Raw genomic sequence first — 19,904 nt, 5'->3', positions numbered from 1 at the left:
GTTAACTGGGGGTTCAAACAGTGGTATATACAATAGCGGAGAGAGATAAGGGCCTGACAAAAGCTTTATTTCATAAATAAAGCTTTACAGAATCTTTTGTTGGAATTGATCTCGTACCGCTATTGTATATACTACTGCCCCTTTATTCTGACGTAACCTATCTCCCCCATTAGATAATAGTGTAACCCTTCTTTTGTCGTTTCTCGTATCTGGGGCGACAGCGAACTTGACCACGAGAGGCTAACTGCATTGCGACACACGATCGCGCTACATTCAAAGAGCTCCTTGGAAAAAGGCTTCTCACTACAAATTGGTTTACAATATCGATAAATAGTTTGGTTTGTTCAATTTCTGGGATTCATTGGAATTCAACATAGGCAAATTTTAGCGTTTAAAACCTCCGGCTAACGCAAATTTTAGCGTTTATAACCTAGCTAACGGCTAAACTAAATTTGCCTATGTTGAATTCCAATGAATCCCGGAAATTGAACAAACCAAACTATTTATCTTCTAAGTGAACGGTTTTAGAGTTCAGCTCCGGAAAAGAGCACAACCAAAACTACCAAAAGGCACCAGTACACCACCAGACCAATCTATGTGCCAAGTTTGGTGAAGAAATAGTGAATGGTTTTAGAGTTCTGCTCCGGAAAAGAGCACTACCACTAATTTCAGTCTAAGTCGAACTTGTTGCCATCGAAATGCCAAAAATATTTTATTCAGAATTCCAAAACTACCAAAAGGCACCAGTACACCACCAGACCAATCTATGTGCCAAGTTTGGTGAAGAAATAGTGAACAGTTTTAGAGTTCAGCTCCGGAAAAGTGTACTACCACCAATTTCAGGCTAAGTCAAAACTTGTTGCCACGGAAACGCCAAAAATATTTTATTCAGAATTCCAAAACTACCAAAAGGCACCAGTACACCACCAGATCTATGTATGTGCCAAGTTTGGTGAAGAAATAGTGAACAGTTTTAGAGATCTGCTCTGGAAAAGACAAATGTGCACGGACGGATGGAGTGCATTTTAATACCCCCTGCAAAACGCGTTGCGGGGGATAAAAACACAGAAATAGGATCAAATTGGATCGGTCATCATACCATCAACACATCGGAAAATCGAAAAAAAGCTTACACTGCTTCATCACTTTATTACAATCAGACTACATCCACCGATCTTATTGTTTAGGTTGAAGAAATTCTGCTAAGGTAGACAGCTGCCCAGTCCCTGTGTCTGTTTGAAGTACAAGGATGCGCGCTTAATTTGGAATGAATAAGGCCCCCACGAGATGTGATGGACATTGTAAAAACAAACAATTTACATAAACACATTTTGCAGTTATCAGTGTTTCTTCTAAACTTGTAAAGGGTAAGCAGACTATTGGCATGTTAACAATAAAAAAAAATTTAAAAAATAATTGAGCACCCATAAGTCTTTGTTTGAAATGCTGCCATCTTTGTTCAAACGTACATACGCGAGATTGGAAAAAGCTTCGTTGTTGTAGTTGTTTTGAAGTAAGGTCTATGAGAGTAAGGTAGTAGAAATGGCAGTCTGTATACTTGCTACAGTTTTCTTGACACGTGGCAACGAACTTGACAATCGAAGTTTTGGAACTAAGGACCCGGGAACTTGAAGCGATCTCAGCGGAAACCCAGGACAGGAATTAGCAGTAGCCCGTCCTTGTCAGGTAGGTTTCAGATGAAAATCATTATTTTCTTCTTATCATAGCAGTCAGTTTGCATCGAATTAAACGTTTTCTGTAGCAACCTTTATTTTACAGTAACGGTGCGCTCGCATTTCGATTTGCTCACGGTTAGTAATGTGGACACTGCATTTTGTGAGAAATAAAAAAAACAAACTAAACATTATTGTTGATAACAGCTGAACATTCCGTTAAGATATAACCATAAGTCAAGTATGCTTTTGTGTTCCTCATTGAAATATAACTGTACGTTGAGTCTGATATGGTTATATGCAGCAAAGCAACAATAATAGATGAAGCAAGTAATTCATGATAATTAGGTGGAAAATATTACCAATTGACATATGTTCATGATCCAAATGTGTGTCTCATTATGTTTTAGGCTGTTGTGAGAAGAATCATTGAACAGTTCGTGGAGTCCCTTGAAAATCCATTAAAAGTGACTTATTTAAGGTAAAATAACTTTCTCCAAGTTTCATTATTGTTCGACATCATAATCAATATATATATGTTGGTTTTATAAGATTAGGGATGTCATTGCCTCCGACATTTTACACATAAATGCAAACTAAAATTAAAATTGTCATCAACTCGTTTCTTGTTCACAATTGGGTAAATATAGCATCTAATAATTTCATTCTGTCAGTTGGCAATATCTAGTAGATCTAGTAGCATACCAAAGCTTTCTGTAGTGCATAATTTCTACTTAATCATGTCGATCATGTTAATAAAAAATTCCTCATACCCTCTCAGTAATGCATATACCACAATTACTTATTACTTGGTTTGATACATGATGAATATGATAATAATCAAAATAACGGTTGTCGGATTGTAATAATGTATCTTTGGAAGAATCAAAATGAACTCATTTGCTTTTCTTAATAGAAGCCTTTTGGATAATCTGGAGGAGCAAGAGGGGCGATTGACATCGGCAGATTACAGGAAAGAAAGAAAAACACAGGGAAGATGCTAAAAGAAACAAAAGAATCCGATCTGTAAGTTCCTGAAACTGGATTATATAATATCATTTGTACCGGTTTATACACTTCCTGACACCAGAGTTTGAAACAGTCATTTAACTGACATGATGTGCTACATATTATCACATCGCAATATAACTGTAATAGAATAACTTTCCTTATCTCATGTCATTACCCATCACCGTAATGTGCCATTATCTAATTAGACCAAGTGCCGCTCTCAAGAATAAATAACTTTCAGAGTGCAGGAATTTCATTTTTTCCCCCCAGAAACAGCACCTGAAAAATCTAGCTACTATTAACTAGACTGAGAAAAGAACACAGAAGATGGCTGCAGTCATAACCCCGGAATTGACATCGCCAGTGGTGTCTGATGCTCCAGAGCCAAGGCAAAAATGAAGAACTTGCGACACCACCCAACAAGATGCATTATCCCAGCCACCTAAAGGTTATCCATCCCGGTCATTGAGAATATGATTCATGATAGTTAGGGATAGAATGGAATGTCTAAATGTACATTTGGTTATTTCCTGTATTTACCCTGTTTAGGAAAAACAACTAAATTTGTTGTTCATGAGTCTAAAATAAAAACAAAATTAATGTCCTTCATATTAAACAAGAAAAAATTGTGTCCAGGGACACGGATGCCCCCGCTGCTGTAGGAAGAGTTCACACATTCAGGGTCCCACTGAAGTACTTCAAAACACTAAAAACAATGTGTTGAGGGGTTAGATAACACAACCTATTATCATATAAAGATCAATAATTGAACAAAATTCACGAACAAGTTCAATAAACATCTATGCAACTATGAGATGCACACCTTTCGAGTCCCAATGAAACACACATATAAGCTTAATCAATTCTGTTGAGCAGTTTTTGTGGAGAAGTGGATAGACCTAATCCCCTATTTCACTATCATCAGAGAGAAATTCAACAAAATTTATCTAAGTTCAAATGTCTCTAAACATAATTTTTTTTTATAAAATACAAAAACAAAATATGAGATGCACACCTTTAGAGTCTCTATAAAAGACATATAAGCTAAATGAGTTTTGTGCCGTGGTTTTTGAGGAGAAGTGGATAAAGTACACCCCCTGTTGTATGGGACGAACAGGATGAATAGAACTAAATTCAAACATCTGTAGAAGTGACAAAATTAAGAAATTGGATGAACAAGGTATGAGATGCACACCTTTAGAGTTCCAATGAAACACACGTAGAAGCTCAATCAATTCTGTTGAGCAGCTTTTGTGGAGAAGTGGATAGACTTCATCCCCTATAACACTATATTCAGTTCAAACGGCATTAAAATTTGAAAAATAAATAAAATACAAAATCAAAATATGAGATGCACACCTTTAGAGTCCCTATAAAGCAAATGTGTAATCTAAATGAATTCCATAAAGTAGTTTTTGAGAAGAAGTGGATAACGTACACCCCCTGTTGGATGGAACGAACACTGGCTGAATAGAACCAAATTCAACTAAGTTCAAACATCTGTAAAAGTGACAAAATTAAGAAATTTCATAAAAAAATTATGAAATGCACACCTTTAGAGTCCCTACAAAAGACATGTAGAAGTTTATTCAATTCTGTTGAGCAGTTTTTGTGGAGAAGTGGATAGACTTCATCCCCTATTACACTATCATCATAGAGAAATTCAGCAAAATGTACCTAAGTTCAAATGTCTCTAAACTTACAAAATAAACCAATAAAATAAAAAAATAAAAAATAAGAGATGCACACCATTAGAGTCCCAAGAAAGCCCATGTATAAGTTCATTTAATTCCACAGAGCGGTTATGGTGGAGAAGTGGATAGAATACATTCCCTGTTTCGAAAGTACGGACGGACCGACGGACACTGAGGGTAACCCTATATGCCCCTGCCATATATGGCGGGGGCATAAAAATTGCCAACCCCTCCATTATTTCTATTTAAACAAACTACTTCTCAGAGGAAATGACCACCTCCGTGGTGCAGTGGTTAGAGCGTCTGCCTGGAGAGCGGAAGGTCGCGGCCCGCGTCATACCTAAAGACGTAAAAATATGGTACTTGTTGGTCCCTGCCTGGCGCTCGGCATTAATGGGTACAACAAGGACTGGTCGGCTCGGACTCAGTATAATGTGTCTGAGTAGGGTACTCATTCTTCACTGCGGCATGGTATCTCAGTGGGCTAGTACTATAAAACCAGCTTCAGTCTGGGCTAGTACAAGCAGCCGCACATACACATACACACGCATGCACGTCGTCATATGAGCGAAATATTCTCAAGCACGACGTTAAACCCAATTTCACCTCACCTCACCTACATATGTGACTTCTGATTTTCGGAACGCACATTTAGTTGCACTCAATTTCACCCTGTATGTTTCAGCACGATCAAGAACACACTTCAGGACTTCATCATGCTCCTCTTGGGTACGTCCCCATATTAGAATGTCGTCTATGATGACTTCAGCATTGTTGATGTCTTGAACCATCTCCAACATAACTTTCTGGAACACTTCAGGTGCACTTTTTATTCAAAATGGCAGCCTTGTAAACTGATACCTCCAGAAGGGCTTATTAAATGTACACAGTTTTGAGCTATCATCACTTAACTTGACATGCCAAAACCCAGATGTTGCGTCCAGCTTAGTGAATACTCTAGCATATGGCATGTTTGAGATCACTTCCTCAATAGTTTTCAATGGAAACTGTTCTCTGAGTATAGCCCCGTAGAGTTCCTTAACTATGCTGCTCTCTGGTGTTACATTATTACCCTGACGGAATTGTCCTTTCAAAGCTGCTACTAAGCTATGATGTTCATATCCACATTTACCACACACATTCCTCCTTTGAGGTTGTTTATCTGCAGCTGTACTGGATGCTGTCTGCCTTGTGTTGTCTTTTCTGTTCTGATATTGACGAAGGACATTAACGTTTGCATCTTCACCGTTCATCATTTTCGGTTGTTCTTGAGAAAGTTCATGTGTACTTGCAATTTCTATTGCCTTCTCCAGTGTAAGTTCAGAACCTTCATTAATTAACTTTTCACACACTTTAGGTGAATTGGATCTTGTATGAACAGTGACAAACTGCACAAATTTTTCTGACTGATTCTTAGTTTTGCACTGGAATTTGTATCTTGAGAATACCCAATTTGATTTTGGCTTTACATAGTTTTCAAACTTTGTGTAGTGTACTTCCATCTTCATTTTGTCATCTTCATTCAAAGCCCATGTTTCGTAGACGTTCCTACCTCATTCTCCCACCCAGAGCATTAAGAAATTACACTTTTCAGCTTCTGTTTTACCTTTCAGTGGACCGCCGAACATGAAATCCATGTGAGAACAAAAACTCTTCCATGGCGCCAGGTAAGTCACCACTATCCCAATTCATCGAGGGTACTGATCAAACTAAATTAGCCATCTCACCGTTTTTGCCTTAAAAATTTTCGACCGTTTTAAATTAGTCCTAATCAATGTCTTTCTGTGGCTTATATCACATATTTGTGACGGATGTCGGCTGTGGAATCTGATTTCTGACACCATGTAATATATGTACAACTGACAAGCATGGAGGGTAGACCGGAAATTGTTTTTATTAGCTCTTAAGTGACACGACAAGCTGCACATGCCGCTTACATCAACACTCATATTAGAGGCGTCATATTTTATGAGCGCTTCAATACAATACATGACATTATCTACATTTCATTATCATCCCCTGTCAGATAGGACATATATCTCAATGAACTAAACTCAACTTTGCTTTTTAGATACCTTTTGCAACAACTCATAGGATAAATGGCATCTAACTGACTGTATAGTAATCTATACATAAAATTGCATTACATTTTCAATGGAAATGGATAAATAATTGTCATTGTGTTACATGGCAGTATTATTTATTGTGATACAATGTTCAAAGTGTAATCCATTGTACCATTTTGACATTCAGCAGAGGGCAGTGGTGTACTCTATATTCTGAAATGTATAACCCTCCTCCGATGAAATAGAACATTGCAAAGATCTAGGTTTTTTTAGGCATATAAGGGAGCAAACTCTTGACCATTGTTGCAGTGAGGTGAATTTTATCATCTCTGTCTCTATTGCTATAATCACTGCTTTTGTATCATAATGTTTATTTCTACTGTCACTGTAATACCTCTGTTGTGATTTGTATTATTTTGTAAACTTAGTTAAATTTTTGTTTCAATTGTTAATTATAATTCATTGTTTAGTTGTTTGTTGGTTTCAGGTGCTGTTCAGTCAGTCAGAAGGTTCCTATTCTATTTTGGTCTCTGATTCAGACTGAAATAAATACATGTTGTAAATAATACATTTTATATAATTGGTCAGAACTGACTTCTCACTTCTACACTCCTTCTATTTAGATTTCTTCAAATCTGATTTTAAGATGAAACATACCTCAAGATGTTTTTTATCCATGGCCAACCGAGACTCATTCTCCCCATGAGATATATCCAGTTGATTTTGAGCCTGAGCTTGCTGTTCCAGGTAACGATTCACCTCTTCAAGCTTCTTGTTTAGTTCCATACGATATTTAGCTTCAAGTTCTGCTCGAATATCATCAATGTCTGTGGTTGATTCCCTTGGCTGGCTGCTGTGATCATTATTCTACCAAAAGAGAAAGTGGAAAATCTGACCTGAATGTCTCTACAGAAGATATATCTACTCAGCATGTTTTTGTTTTTTTAATGAACATTTATTTCTGCATTCCCTGTCACACATATATAATGACAAGACATTTAAACCACTGAACATGGAAGTAGATACAGATAAACTGTTTATTATGAACAAACATATAGAAGTCTTTCAGTGGCATTTAGAAGTTGTACATTGATGTCCAAGATATTTTTATGGATTAAACTTCTTTTTTAATTTATCTGTATCAGTTTATCTGTATCTACTTCCATGTTCAGTGGTTTAAATGTCTTGTCATTATATATGTGTGACAGGGAATGCAGAAATAAATGTTCATTAAAAAAACAAAACATATAGAACTTAATGTTCATAAAACAGATACATCATCCACTTATTCAATGAACTGCTACTATGATGAAGTCTTTTCAATAACACCTAAAAAAAAGTTAAGCACCCCAGTAATTTTTACAAAGTTGTATGTTTCAGCTAACATCAGTGGTGTGAATGCACAGTACATTGGTAAAGCTGCATGTTTTTCTGTGTGATCATATCTTGACTACAAGAAAACACAAAAAGGGACATTTTCCTTCAACATTTTAATAATGGCACAATATGCAAATCATCTGTTTTGGCTCAAAATGATACCTGTTGCAAGTATGGAGCCAGGCACCAATGTGTTTATGTGATGAGACACAAACATTTAATTGTAACCTTGGAATGTTGTTAAAATCAATATCTAATGTACCTCACACATGCTTGGATAACTGACTTTATTACCCACGTGGTCAACGTATGGGTAGTTGCATACTAATCTTGTATGTCACACAAGTGTCGTATCGTGTTGACCTGTGTCGTAATGACTTGACCTGAGATTCTAACGATTTGAGTGGATAACCGATGACCTCTTAATTAGGTCACATTCTGACGTAACTATTTTTTCATTCATAACAAACACGTGAATTCATTCATTCTACAACTTAAATGCATTGTGGGAATGTAAACATTGTGAACGTTGCCGTGTCGCTGTTTAATTGTGAGTCCAACTGAGACATTATATCCGTCGAAAAACAAACGCAATGTTTCCACCAGTGATGTTAGCCGAATGAAGCAACTGCAAACCAAGAAACGGAGTGCTATGGAGTAATTTTCCTGTAGGAGACTGTACAAGGTGATGACAACTGACATGCATCGTGACGTCGGTTACCAAGGCAGTGATGTCATTACAGTGTGACGTCATGCAAATATTATACTACAGTACAAAACTCTTCCGCAACCTCTTCATGAAACCGGTTTCGTTTGAAACCAAAAAATATGTAATTTTCCGAATAAAATTGATATTTTATACTTATCCTGACTCATGCTCTTTTGCTTGTTTTCTTTTTCTTGCGAACACAGTGGAACACTTGTATCTCCCAATTGTAGCTCCCTTCAATGTAAAATCACTAATTAGTACTCACCAAGAGTTATCTCCATCCCACTCCTTTGCGCGGGAACGAGGGCGCCACTTCCCGCCACATGCCTCACTCTCTCCTTATATAGCGAGCCCAACACTTGAATTTTCAGGGAAATCCAAAGTGTTATGTGGGGAGGATGGGAGGGCTTACCTCATGAGTCAGGATAAGTATAAAATATCAATTTTATTCAGAAAATTACATATTTTTCCTTATCCTGACTCATGCTCTTTTGCTTGTAGAATCCTACGGATACGGAGGTGGGAATACAGAATACTTTGGATTTAGATAATTAGTGATTTGATAACTGTAATAACTCTAACAACCCCTATGGGAACTTCATAAAGGCACTGAATTGATAAATTCCTGCTGTTAAACTTATCAGCTGCCATATATGGGTTACTACAATATATATATATTATGATAAACATAAATAAAGTATTTACAACATGAATACTATGCTTAAGACTAAGATAGACTTAAGCTTGATAATATAATAGCATAAACTTCATAGAGTTGTTAGCTAATGATATTATTATGATATAATAAACATAGTACTGAGCTTAAGATTGTGATTGAACTTAAGCTAAAATATATAATAGCATAAACTTCATGGAGTTATTAGCTATATAGTACTGTTGTGAAATAAGCAGTAAAAATCTCGTAAGATTGACTTATCTTCTCCGAGGGACTGTCAACTGCTGAGCGAGGACCATGGGACCGAAATGGTGAATGCCTGAGACGTCCTCGGTGGTGATATCTCTCAGATAGTGGTTGGCAAACACCATATCAGATCTCCAGAAACAGCCCTCCATGATGGTATTCAAAGAGCAATTGCCGTGTAGAGCAAGTGTTGAAGCTAGTGCTCTAATTTCATGTGGATTAGATGCTCTTGGAGGGTCGAGTCCTGCAGCCTTGTAGGCACGTAGTATGACAGTCCTGATCCATATCGAGATAGTTGTACGTGAGACTTCAGTCTGTGTAGCTGTCGATAGAGGGATGAATAATCGTTTGTGTTTATGTCGCCTCGGATTGGAACGTCGTAGATATATTTTCAGTGCTCTGACTGGGCATAATGATAGATCCAGTGTATCATGAGGTTGGAGAATTGATGAGAGAGCTGGGACGTGGAATAATCTGTCTGGTTGACCTGGCAACTGGTTCTTGGCGATGAAATCCCAGCGTAGTCCCATATGCACGATGTTATGATTGTCATCAAAGCGTGTTCTCTCGTAATCTAGTGCGTGAATCTCTGACATCCTGGCTGCTGTTGCTAGGGATAACAGGAACAAAGTTTTCTGTGTCAGAAATTCGAATGATGTTGATACCAGTGGTTCATAGGCCTCACTTGTGAGGTGTTGGAGCACTATATTTAGATCCCATGCTGGAGCGCGAAATCTCTGTTTCTGATCCTCCAATCGGAATGCACGTAGAAAGGCGAGTAACTCTGGGGTTTTCGTCAGCTTGACACCCGTTCTCATAGTTATGACAGAGCTTAAAGCTGCGAGATATGTTGATAATGTTGAGCCTTTTAGATGTTTAGTCTGACGTAGGTTACATAAGTAGTCAGCCACTTGTGGATGTGTAGCATTTCTAGCTGTAAATCCTTTCTTTGCAGCATAATTTTCAAAACTGTGCCACTTGTCATCGTACAAGTTGCGAGTGGAGTTACGTAAGGCAAGCGTGACTGCTTTCACCGCTCTGGCTGAATAACCTCTCTTGTTTAGACGCCTTAATACAGTCCATACGTGAAGTTGGAATGCTTCTGGCTTTCCGTGCGCTTGTTTGGTGTGAGGATGTATTAGTGGATTCGAGCGCTTTGGAAGTTGTAGTATTGGTTGTCCGATTTCTTGAATAAGAGTTGGAAACCACGTTCTCGCTGGCCAGTAGGGAGTGACCAAAATCATTTGGAGGCTCGAAGTTTGCCTCTATTTTCTGTAACACCTGTGGGATTAACGCTGGTGGCGGAACGCAGCGTCACGCGTTGAGTCCTTCCCACGATATGCTTAGTGCGTCCGTTGCCCATGCTAGTGGGTCTGGGACTGGTGATAGGAATGTTGTCAGCTGATTGTTGAAGCGAGTGGCAAATAGGTCTATTATTGGAGCTCCTATTTTCTTGATAATTTGTGCGAATATCTCTGTATGGAGCATCCATTCTGTCGGCGATGGTAGGTGTGGCCGAGAGAGAGCGTCTGCTATTACATTCTTTGCTCCTGGAATGTGACATGCTCTGACATGTATGTTGAGATTGTCTATTAGATCGAACAATTGAAAACATAGAGTCAATAGGTTCGGGGACCTGGTTGAGCCTTGTTTGTTCACATAAAACGCCACTGTTGAATTGTCTGTGTGAATCATCAATTTGGCATTCTTTAGTAAGTTGCTCCAATGATGTATGGCGTTTACTACTGCTTGCATTTCTAGCAAGTTTATGTGTAGTTTGCTCTCTTGTTGGCTCCATAACCCTGATGCCGTCCTGTTGGCGAGGTGTGCTCCCCAACCTTGGAGCTGACAGCGTCTACATAGAGATGTGTTTTCAATTCGGCTCTATTAAACAGATTCCATCGCAAACATTCGATCTCTTGGTCCACCATAGTAGGTGAGGTTTGACGTGATTCGGTAGACTGAATGGTTGAGGGTCGTCGAGATGAGAGTTGATGAGGACCTGTAACGGACGTAACTGTAGTCTGCCTCTGACTGTCATGTCTTGAGCTGACGTGAGTAGACCCAACAGGCTCTGCCATTGTCGTAGTGGTAGCGGAGAGAGTAAGGCTTGAGGGATTATCTGTTGGATCTTGATCCATCGGTCCCGCACGACGATACGATTCTGCGCCGTGAGAAATCGAATGCCTAGAAATTGCAGATCTTGCATAGGTTCTAGGTCCGACTTGAGTAGATTTACTAACTATCCTAGCTGTGTTAGTAGCTTGATGAAGTTTAACTTTAGTCTGAGACGCTGTGGATCTGGATCCACTTGTATCCCGTCGTCGAGGTAGAATGCACTGCGTAGTCCTTGACGATGTAGGTAAGAGACGATAGGTTTCGTCACTCTTCTGAATAACCAGGGGGCCAATGAGATTCCGAAAGGTAGTACTTTCCATTGGTAATGCAGCCCGTCTAGTGTAAACCGAAGGTATTTCCTGGAGTCGGGATGTATTGGGATGTGTAGATATGCGTCCTGCAGATCTATGCTGGCCATGTAGTCTCTGGGACGAATTAAGTGCCGTAGTTGTGGTAAGTGTATCATGCGAAACGCTGGCGGTTTGCGCAGATAGTCTCTGTTTGAACGTGCTCATATTGTAGATGAGACAAAACTTTTCTTTGGAATTTTTCTTGGGCACTAGGAAAACTTGGGAGTAGAAGCCTGGTTCGATGTTTACTTGGTCCAGTACTTCTATGGCCTGCTTGGTTAGGAGCGTTGATACCGCTTCTCTTAACTTTGGTAGTTGTGGAGCCTGGAAATCACCTCGGAGGGATGACTGTCAGCGGCGGCGGCGTGGCCTGTAGTTGTATGCGATATCCGTGCTGTAGGATGTTGGAGACATATGGATCCTCTAGGAATCCCCAGTTTTCCCAGTGCAGTTGAAGGCGTCCACCCACTTGAGATGGTTGTACTGGAACGGCTGGGGGTGGAAGACTCCAGTCGTTCCGAACCTGTCCTTCATCGTTTATAATTGCGGGAGCCTCTGGATGACCTGCCTCTTCCCGATGCTCCTCTGTAATTGCCGTATGGGTGGCGAAAAGACTTTCGCTCCTCTTACACTAGCCATCTTCCTGTCCCGTGCTCTCTGTAGACCAGAGAACTTCGATTTGCCTGAGTACCTCTGCGAAGTTTGTCTGATGACGCTTGCTAGTGTATCCATAGACTTTATCATGAGTACCTCTCTTGAGTCTTTAGAGACTTCTTTAGAGACTTTGTCTATGTTACCATCGAAGATGGACGGTGAAGACCACGGGGCTGTGTAGAGTGGTGCGGTGAAGTGATCACCCCAATTACAGGTGGCGAGGAGACCTTGACGACGAGCCATAGTAGTAGCTGCGGATAGTGCTGTTAAGTGATCCGTAAGGAACTGCTAGTCCTTCCTCTGCATGAGGAGGGCCGAGTAAATCATTCTATCATCCTCAGATGGAGAGTCTCTGAACTTCGTGAGGAGAGTTTCGTTGACTGTTCTTGATCTGTTCAGACCAAAAAACATCCTCCTTGATATGGTTTCCATCTGGGCTAGCTTGCGGTCATCTATTCTGTAAGTCTTGGACTTGGCATCGCTGATCATCTTATAGTTATCATCGATATCTTGTGCCTTGTAAAAGGAGTCCATGTTGTGACCTGCAAACTTGTTAGCGTTGAAATGTGGCACATGAGGTGTCTGATTTCGTGGCTTTACTAAAGGCTGTATCCAGATTAGCTGGCACCGCTGCTATCAGGTCAATCGGGGGTAAGGTGATTGTGTCAGCATCGTCTTCCTTCATAAGATATGTGTGGGCTGAGTTCTCGTTCTTAGACGGGGAGGAAAGTTCCAGACTATTCACATTCCAATATCTTATTTCTGCGTCGGAAAATACGATACCATCTTCATCTTCAGACATCGGGTCACAGATAATGTGTTGATGCTCCTCCGATAGTGACTGAGGTGGAGTCCTTGATGATCTGTACGTGGATCGACAAGGTGATCGATGAGGCGATCGATAAGGAGATCGGCGAGTGGAATGATGTGGTGAACGGACTGACGAGTGGCGTCTATAAGGTGACCTTCGCGGAGGCTTCCTTGGCGAACGCTGGTAGCTTGGCGAAGCTCTCGGTGACTCTCTTAAAGATCTTCTAGATGAGGATGACTTGGAGCCACTTAACCTTCGTGAAGGTTGAGAGTCTGAGTCGGAATCATGGGATGAGAGGATCTTGCTTCGCGAACGTCCTCTCTCATCAAGGTCCGACGTAGGTGATCCTCCGTGAAGCCTTCCGTGACTGCTTAGGATCGGGGTCCTTCGTGCAGGCGGGCTGGGTCGCCCTTCGCGGAGGCTTAGAGACGGGCTGGGTCGCCCGTCTTCGTGGAGGCGCGTTAGTGGGCTAGGTCGCCCTACGCGGAGACGTGCAAACGGGCTGGGTCGCCCTACACGGAGGTATGGGGGTGGGCTGGGTCGCCCGTGGCTCTAAAGGCCTCCGAAGACCGTAGCGATCTTCCATCATCTTCATGATGTGGTTCATCAGGTCGTCTGGGACGGTCTGCGCTGAAGTAGTTGCTGCCTTCTCTACGATGGTAGCGACGGGACGATTCTCTGACATCAGTGTAGGTGCCTCAGCCTGCGTGCTAATCTGCGCTGATGTTATAGTTGCCGACACTGGCCGCTTCTTACGCCGTACATCTGGAATGATGATCGGATCATCATCATCAAACAGGCCCAACTCTGCAACGGGAACAATCTCGGCTGAGAAAGTACTGCTGGACTTCGATGATTTCCCCTGCGACGTGGATGTAGCCCTGGGGGTGCGGAGTCTGCGTTGTGACGACGTGGAAGCCTCCTAGTCTTTGGCTGCGACGACGGGATGTCCGGGGATGCAGGTCGCTTCTTGGAGGTAGTGGACTGCGTCCCACGCCTCTCCTCTGAGGGTAACTCTAGCGGAACACCAGACGGGAGGGGGTCGTCCGACAACAGTTGACAGGGTAAGGGCTCTGGTGTATTAGCCATGGCTAAAATGCGTTTACGTGACGTACGTCTCAAGACGCAGAATAAATATTTATCAAAGGCAGAATTGGATGAATTAATACAATAATTGCAACGTGAAACAGTAGAGCATGGCGTAGTACAACTAGAGCATATTAAATGCGGGTCAGCAGCAGAAAAACGTAATTTACAAATAGTGCAGATTTTCATCAACGCAATCTATCTGAACAAACACGGAGTCCCGTGAATAAAACAGTAGAAACATGAATAAATATCAATGCATTATGTTGAAGGATACTAGCTACACCTCTATAAAAGTCTATGAGAGGTAAATAACTAAGAATAAACAAAGGATATAGTGTGTAGGGAGACACAGGCGCTCTCACATCCTGCTCACTGGGCGAAGAAGGAGAGAGTGAGGCATGTGGCGGGAAGTGGCGCCCTCGTTCCCGCGCAAAGGAGTGGGATGGAGATAACTCTTGGTGAGTACTAATTAGTGATTTTACATTGAAGGGAGCTTCAATTGGGAGATACAAGTGTTCCACTGTGTTCGCAAGAAGAAGAAGACAAGCAAAAGAGCATGAGTCAGGATAAGGAAAAATAACAAAAATACGCTATTTTGTCAATTTAATGCATGTAAGACGTGGGTAATAAATAAAATACCACACTTGGTCTCATTACATACGAATTATACGAAACTCGTGACCTTCCTATGTTATCTGACCTCGCTTTCGCTCGGTCAGATACCATAGGAAGGACACTCGTTTCGTATAATTTGTATGTAATGAGACCGAGTGTAGTATTCTCTATGTACCCTACGATGTCAAATCATTCCCCCTCCTTCCTCCCCCCCCTATCAGTTGTCCATTGCCCGATAGGGACCAAATGTCCCTATCTCAGTAAGCCTCTGCATTATTTTAAATGAAAGCTGTCACTGCATGAGAACAGTGTGGCCTGGTGTTGTCATCCATAAACACAGGTCAAGTAACAAGAGAATGATTATCAAAATGGGGGACAGCACTTCCTGGATATACTGAACAGCCGTTAAATTCCAATGTATGGTCATCAAGTCAGGCTTACAGTCATGAGAGACATATCCCCACACCATGAAGGAACCTCCACCAAAAGCAACAGTTGGTTGAATGTTTTTTGCTGCAAATGCTGTATGTCGCTGCCTGCAAACTCTCAAGTGCCTATCTTTTACATGAAAATATATTCAGCTTTCACCAGACCATTCTTCACCAAATCATCAGATTTAGAGTCGCCACAGAAAACACCAAGCCAAACATACTTGCTGGTAATGATTGCTCAGTAGAGGATGTTGTACCTGGCTCTCCTTACCGATTTTTCTGGACTGTTCTCATATGAGACCCAGATAAATGGTTAACAGTGGTGCTTCATAACAGTGCTTATGGCAAATGGTTGTTGTCGAGTGAGCCTCCATAATGCCCTGTCTTCACAATCTGACATCACCCTTGGTTGTCCAGAACATTGCCGATTCCTCACCTTGTTAGTTTTCCTGTATTTTCTGACCTAATGACTGACAACTGTGTAGTGGACATTCATTCCCGACCCATTGCTTTAAAAGACATACCAGACACTCCAATGATACAAATAATCTAACAATCTTCTTCGTTCCATAGTGGCAGAAAAATTATTGAACCCTGTAACCAATGTAGATAAATACTGACATGTAGTGCACAAACTGCACTTGTGAAAACTTGCGGGTTTGGTAGACACTTTCCACCAAGTACACATGCAATAATTTCTTAACTGAATATTATCATACACAAGCTGAACTTAAACATAGTTCTGTTAGCAGTGAGTATATTTGTGGTGCTTACAGGTAACTTTTTCGAGGTGTATATATCTAATTTTAAGCTCTGTATTAAAATGTGTAAAATATAATAGAGAGTCAGAAGCCTTGCACCTACACAAAAAATACTTGGCTTGAATGAGGGAAAAAATCAAATACAGAGTCAGTAATGATATTCTCTTTACATAGCAAAAAATCCAAGTTCAAGTTATACATCAACATCGCAAAAAGTATCACAACACACCATATTTTTCATCGTATCAACATGTTACCATTAACCATAACAAAGGAACTATTGCGTTCCATTTTGGATAAAGGGCTTGTTCAAATACATCAAAATGCTGTACTGGAGGATCACTCTCGGACATTCTATGCCCCATAATGTCTCAAACATGCTGTATGGGATTCAGATCTTGACTCATGGCAGGCCAATGTAGAGTTACTACTGCCTCTTCACATAAGAAATCACCAACATGAAGTGGTCTAGCATTGTCGTCCATGAAGACTGACCTTCTGTTCAGAAGATGGTCATTGAAATATGGTACAACCACTCTGTCTAGGTTAACAGTTATGTGCTATTGTATATTCAGATACTGTCATCACAAGGTCAAGTTTACAGTCATGTGAGAGGTACCCCCACACCATTAATGAACCCTACTCAAATGGCACTTGCTCCAAGATATTGCATTGTGCACTGCCATGAATAAAAGAAACCAACCCCCGGACCCATTTCCATGAGGTCTAATTCCAGTGACATCGACCTTGACATCAAGCTTTATGCTCTGGAAGTCAGAGAGGCCATCTAGATCTATACCCAGCCAATTTTTTTACTATTTGTTTTTTTGGTTTCGAAGCCTCTCTGTATTTAACACGCCACTTGACATGAACAGATGAATGCTGTATTCTCCCAAGGAGTTCACCTGACTGCTGATGGTAAGTTACATCATTAGTTTGCTAATGTTTTCCATGTGGCTGACAGTCCATGGATAACAACCTACAGCTCTTCTAAAAGCCATCACTGACATGCCAGCAGTCCACATACCAATACCTTGCCACTGTCGAGCAGTTGTCCGTTCAGGAGACCAATATTTGCTGATAAACAACAAAATCAATTGATTTTCCAAGTTATCGACCTGTAAGAACACTTGATATTTGCTTAACGACATTCACACAATTAACATAACCCTTGCCTTCGATCATAGGAAAGCACATCTAAACTCAATGGAAACTATTGGAAAAAATTATCATATAAACAAAATAATCATTGAGACACTGACCTTAGATTTACTTCAGAAGAATTTAGGATGTTATAATAAACTCTACATCATTTATTAAAAGGGCACTGATGCAGAGCGATTAATGTTTCTTGCCAACAGTCTAATTCTGGACCTAGCTACAAACTGGTCAGTACCTACTCCCGCAACCGTGACGGACATGGGTCTGTCCACCTTGGCAGAATTTCTTCAACCTAAACAGCGGGACATTATGAAGAGTGGATGCCCATCAGATGCTGTTATTTGAAAATACTTAGGTAAATAGGTATATACAGTTTTTAACTTAAGTACACAGCAAATGCTTATGTTTTTTTTTATGCAAAAATGAAGTTCCGTTCGTATCCTCAAAACAGTGTCGGCCCACAAGTTTTATTGCATGCAATACAGCAATTACTACTCCCTTGCTGTAACCCATGTTTGGTGGTATAAACCTACACATGTTATTTGTCATTCACTCGATGGTCAGTTAATGAATTTATAACAGGTATAATTAGTTGTAACACCACCTAGATTACCCGATAAAGGTTCCCATTTGGCATTTCTCGTGTCTGGAGTAAATACTCAAAATTATTAATTAAGGTCTGACGTGTCATATGTGTTACATGCTATGTAATATGCGCATGGAAGTGCAGCCAGAGGAATTACCAGCTGAGTTACAAAAACAAACATTGATCAAAACATTAACCGATAACTCGCTGATTGATTAATTACTTTTATCTTGCACAGAGGATTTGTCAAAAGGTAGTGTTTATGTATGTAGATTTACTAGTCTATACTGAATACACCCTGTCGAAAAGTGCCTGTGTAAAAACAACATCCTTCCTTCAAAGGATTAACCACCAATATGTTGATTGATTTCTCATTATTGGCTAACTAAATTACTTTTCCAAAGAATGGTGTACATCATGCAGTTAGTTGCCAGGTGTGCTATCTTGGGTGACTAATGAGACTATACAACTAATGTGTAAAAACCTGAAACAATAAATCATTAGTAATCATGCATAATTCAATATCTTTATAGAATATTTTGATCCAACTTTTTATATTGGGTCCAAATCTGAAGAAAGAAAGGGATTTCTGTATGAATGACCTAGAGACTGAGTCAAAGGTTTTGGCAAAATCAACACGAAGTAGCATTCCAGAGATATAATTGAGTTCAGGAGGGTATCATACAAAATTCCTATAGTGTCCCCAATGTATCTGTTCGCCATAACACCAGTTTGATCCTCATTAATGAGAAAAGATGATGCAAGTTTGTAAACGTCATTCAGGGATATTGGTCTCCAATTTGTAAGAAAGTATTTCGGCTTTTCTGCCATTTGTAAACATGGGACAACTCCTTCTTTGTGACTTTGTCTTTATGATAGAGTTCACCAATTTTAAATGCATAATTGTTAGATCTTTAAAAAAATGTAGCAATTATCCTTTAATTTTTTAATAAAGAATTCTGCATTGAAATCATCAGCTCCAGGACTTGTATTGTTTTTCATTTTCTTCCAACAATGCAAACATTCTTCATAGGAAAACTGACCTTGTAATAGCTTAGCATCATCAGAGTCAAGAATATGAAGTCTTCATTTGAGAGCAATTTGTCCAGTTCGACATTGTCTTGGAATATTTTGTTTATAGATGAATAAAGATTTTTAAAAAAATGTTATGGCTACAGTAAGTATATGAGTGTTACCTGTAATTAAAGAATAGTCACATCTCAAAATCTGAATATTTGGTGGTGATTGGAATATTGCTATTAATAAGAAAATCTGGAGCTCAGAGCTAAATGCACGAAACAAGGTCAAAGCCACCAATATTTTTGCTGTGCCAGTCCTTTCCTATTCCTTTGGAGTAGTTGATTGGACAAAACAAGACATCCAGAGTCTTGACCGCCTGACCAGAAGGATCATGTCTGATAACAGAGCCCACTACCCTCATTCTTCTCTCAATTGTTTATATATGCCATCAGGGTCATACCATGGATGGACCTCGGAGTTCTTGTTGGAAGAAAATTTGAACTTGAACCTCTTAAAGTATCACAAGCAATAGAAGTGGAATAATTAACATATTGTGGTATCCATTCTTCTCTCAATTGTTTATATATGCCATTTTTGATGATGGTGATGCACTGCTGGATGGTACAGAGATTGGAGTAAATCAGGTGAAGTCCTTCACCAAGTCTGCCAGAGTTGCTCATTTGTGGAGAAGCTTTCTGAGAAACCATTGCATCATGTGTACATGCAGTATGTGGAACAGAACAGTAATCCAACTGACTCCTTTGCCTGGAGTCGGCTGGTCTTAAATGTGAAACTGAGGGCTTTCTTTTTGCTGCTCAAGACCAGTCACTTCCCACTCGCAATCGCCAAAATGTGA

At 40.2% G+C, this 19,904-nt stretch overlaps 1 protein-coding gene across 1 annotated transcript in view; it reads right to left on the bottom strand.

Moving 5' to 3' along the window:
• LOC124282195 (ankyrin repeat domain-containing protein 26-like) overlaps positions 1-19,904 on the bottom strand; it is an 895,780-nt gene that overhangs the window by 53,083 nt on the left and 822,793 nt on the right. Inside the window, exon 41 of the mRNA XM_046718159.1 lies at positions 7,102-7,311. Coding sequence (XP_046574115.1) covers positions 7,102-7,311 — 210 coding nt within the window. The remainder of the gene's footprint in view (positions 1-7,101; positions 7,312-19,904) is intronic.

This window comes from Haliotis rubra, unplaced genomic scaffold (genome assembly GCF_003918875.1).
Source record: "Haliotis rubra isolate DU_JTF1 unplaced genomic scaffold, ASM391887v1 Scf295, whole genome shotgun sequence".
Classification (NCBI taxonomy): Eukaryota; Metazoa; Mollusca; class Gastropoda; order Lepetellida; family Haliotidae; genus Haliotis; species Haliotis rubra.
This window is presented reverse-complemented; position numbering and strand designations above follow the sequence as displayed.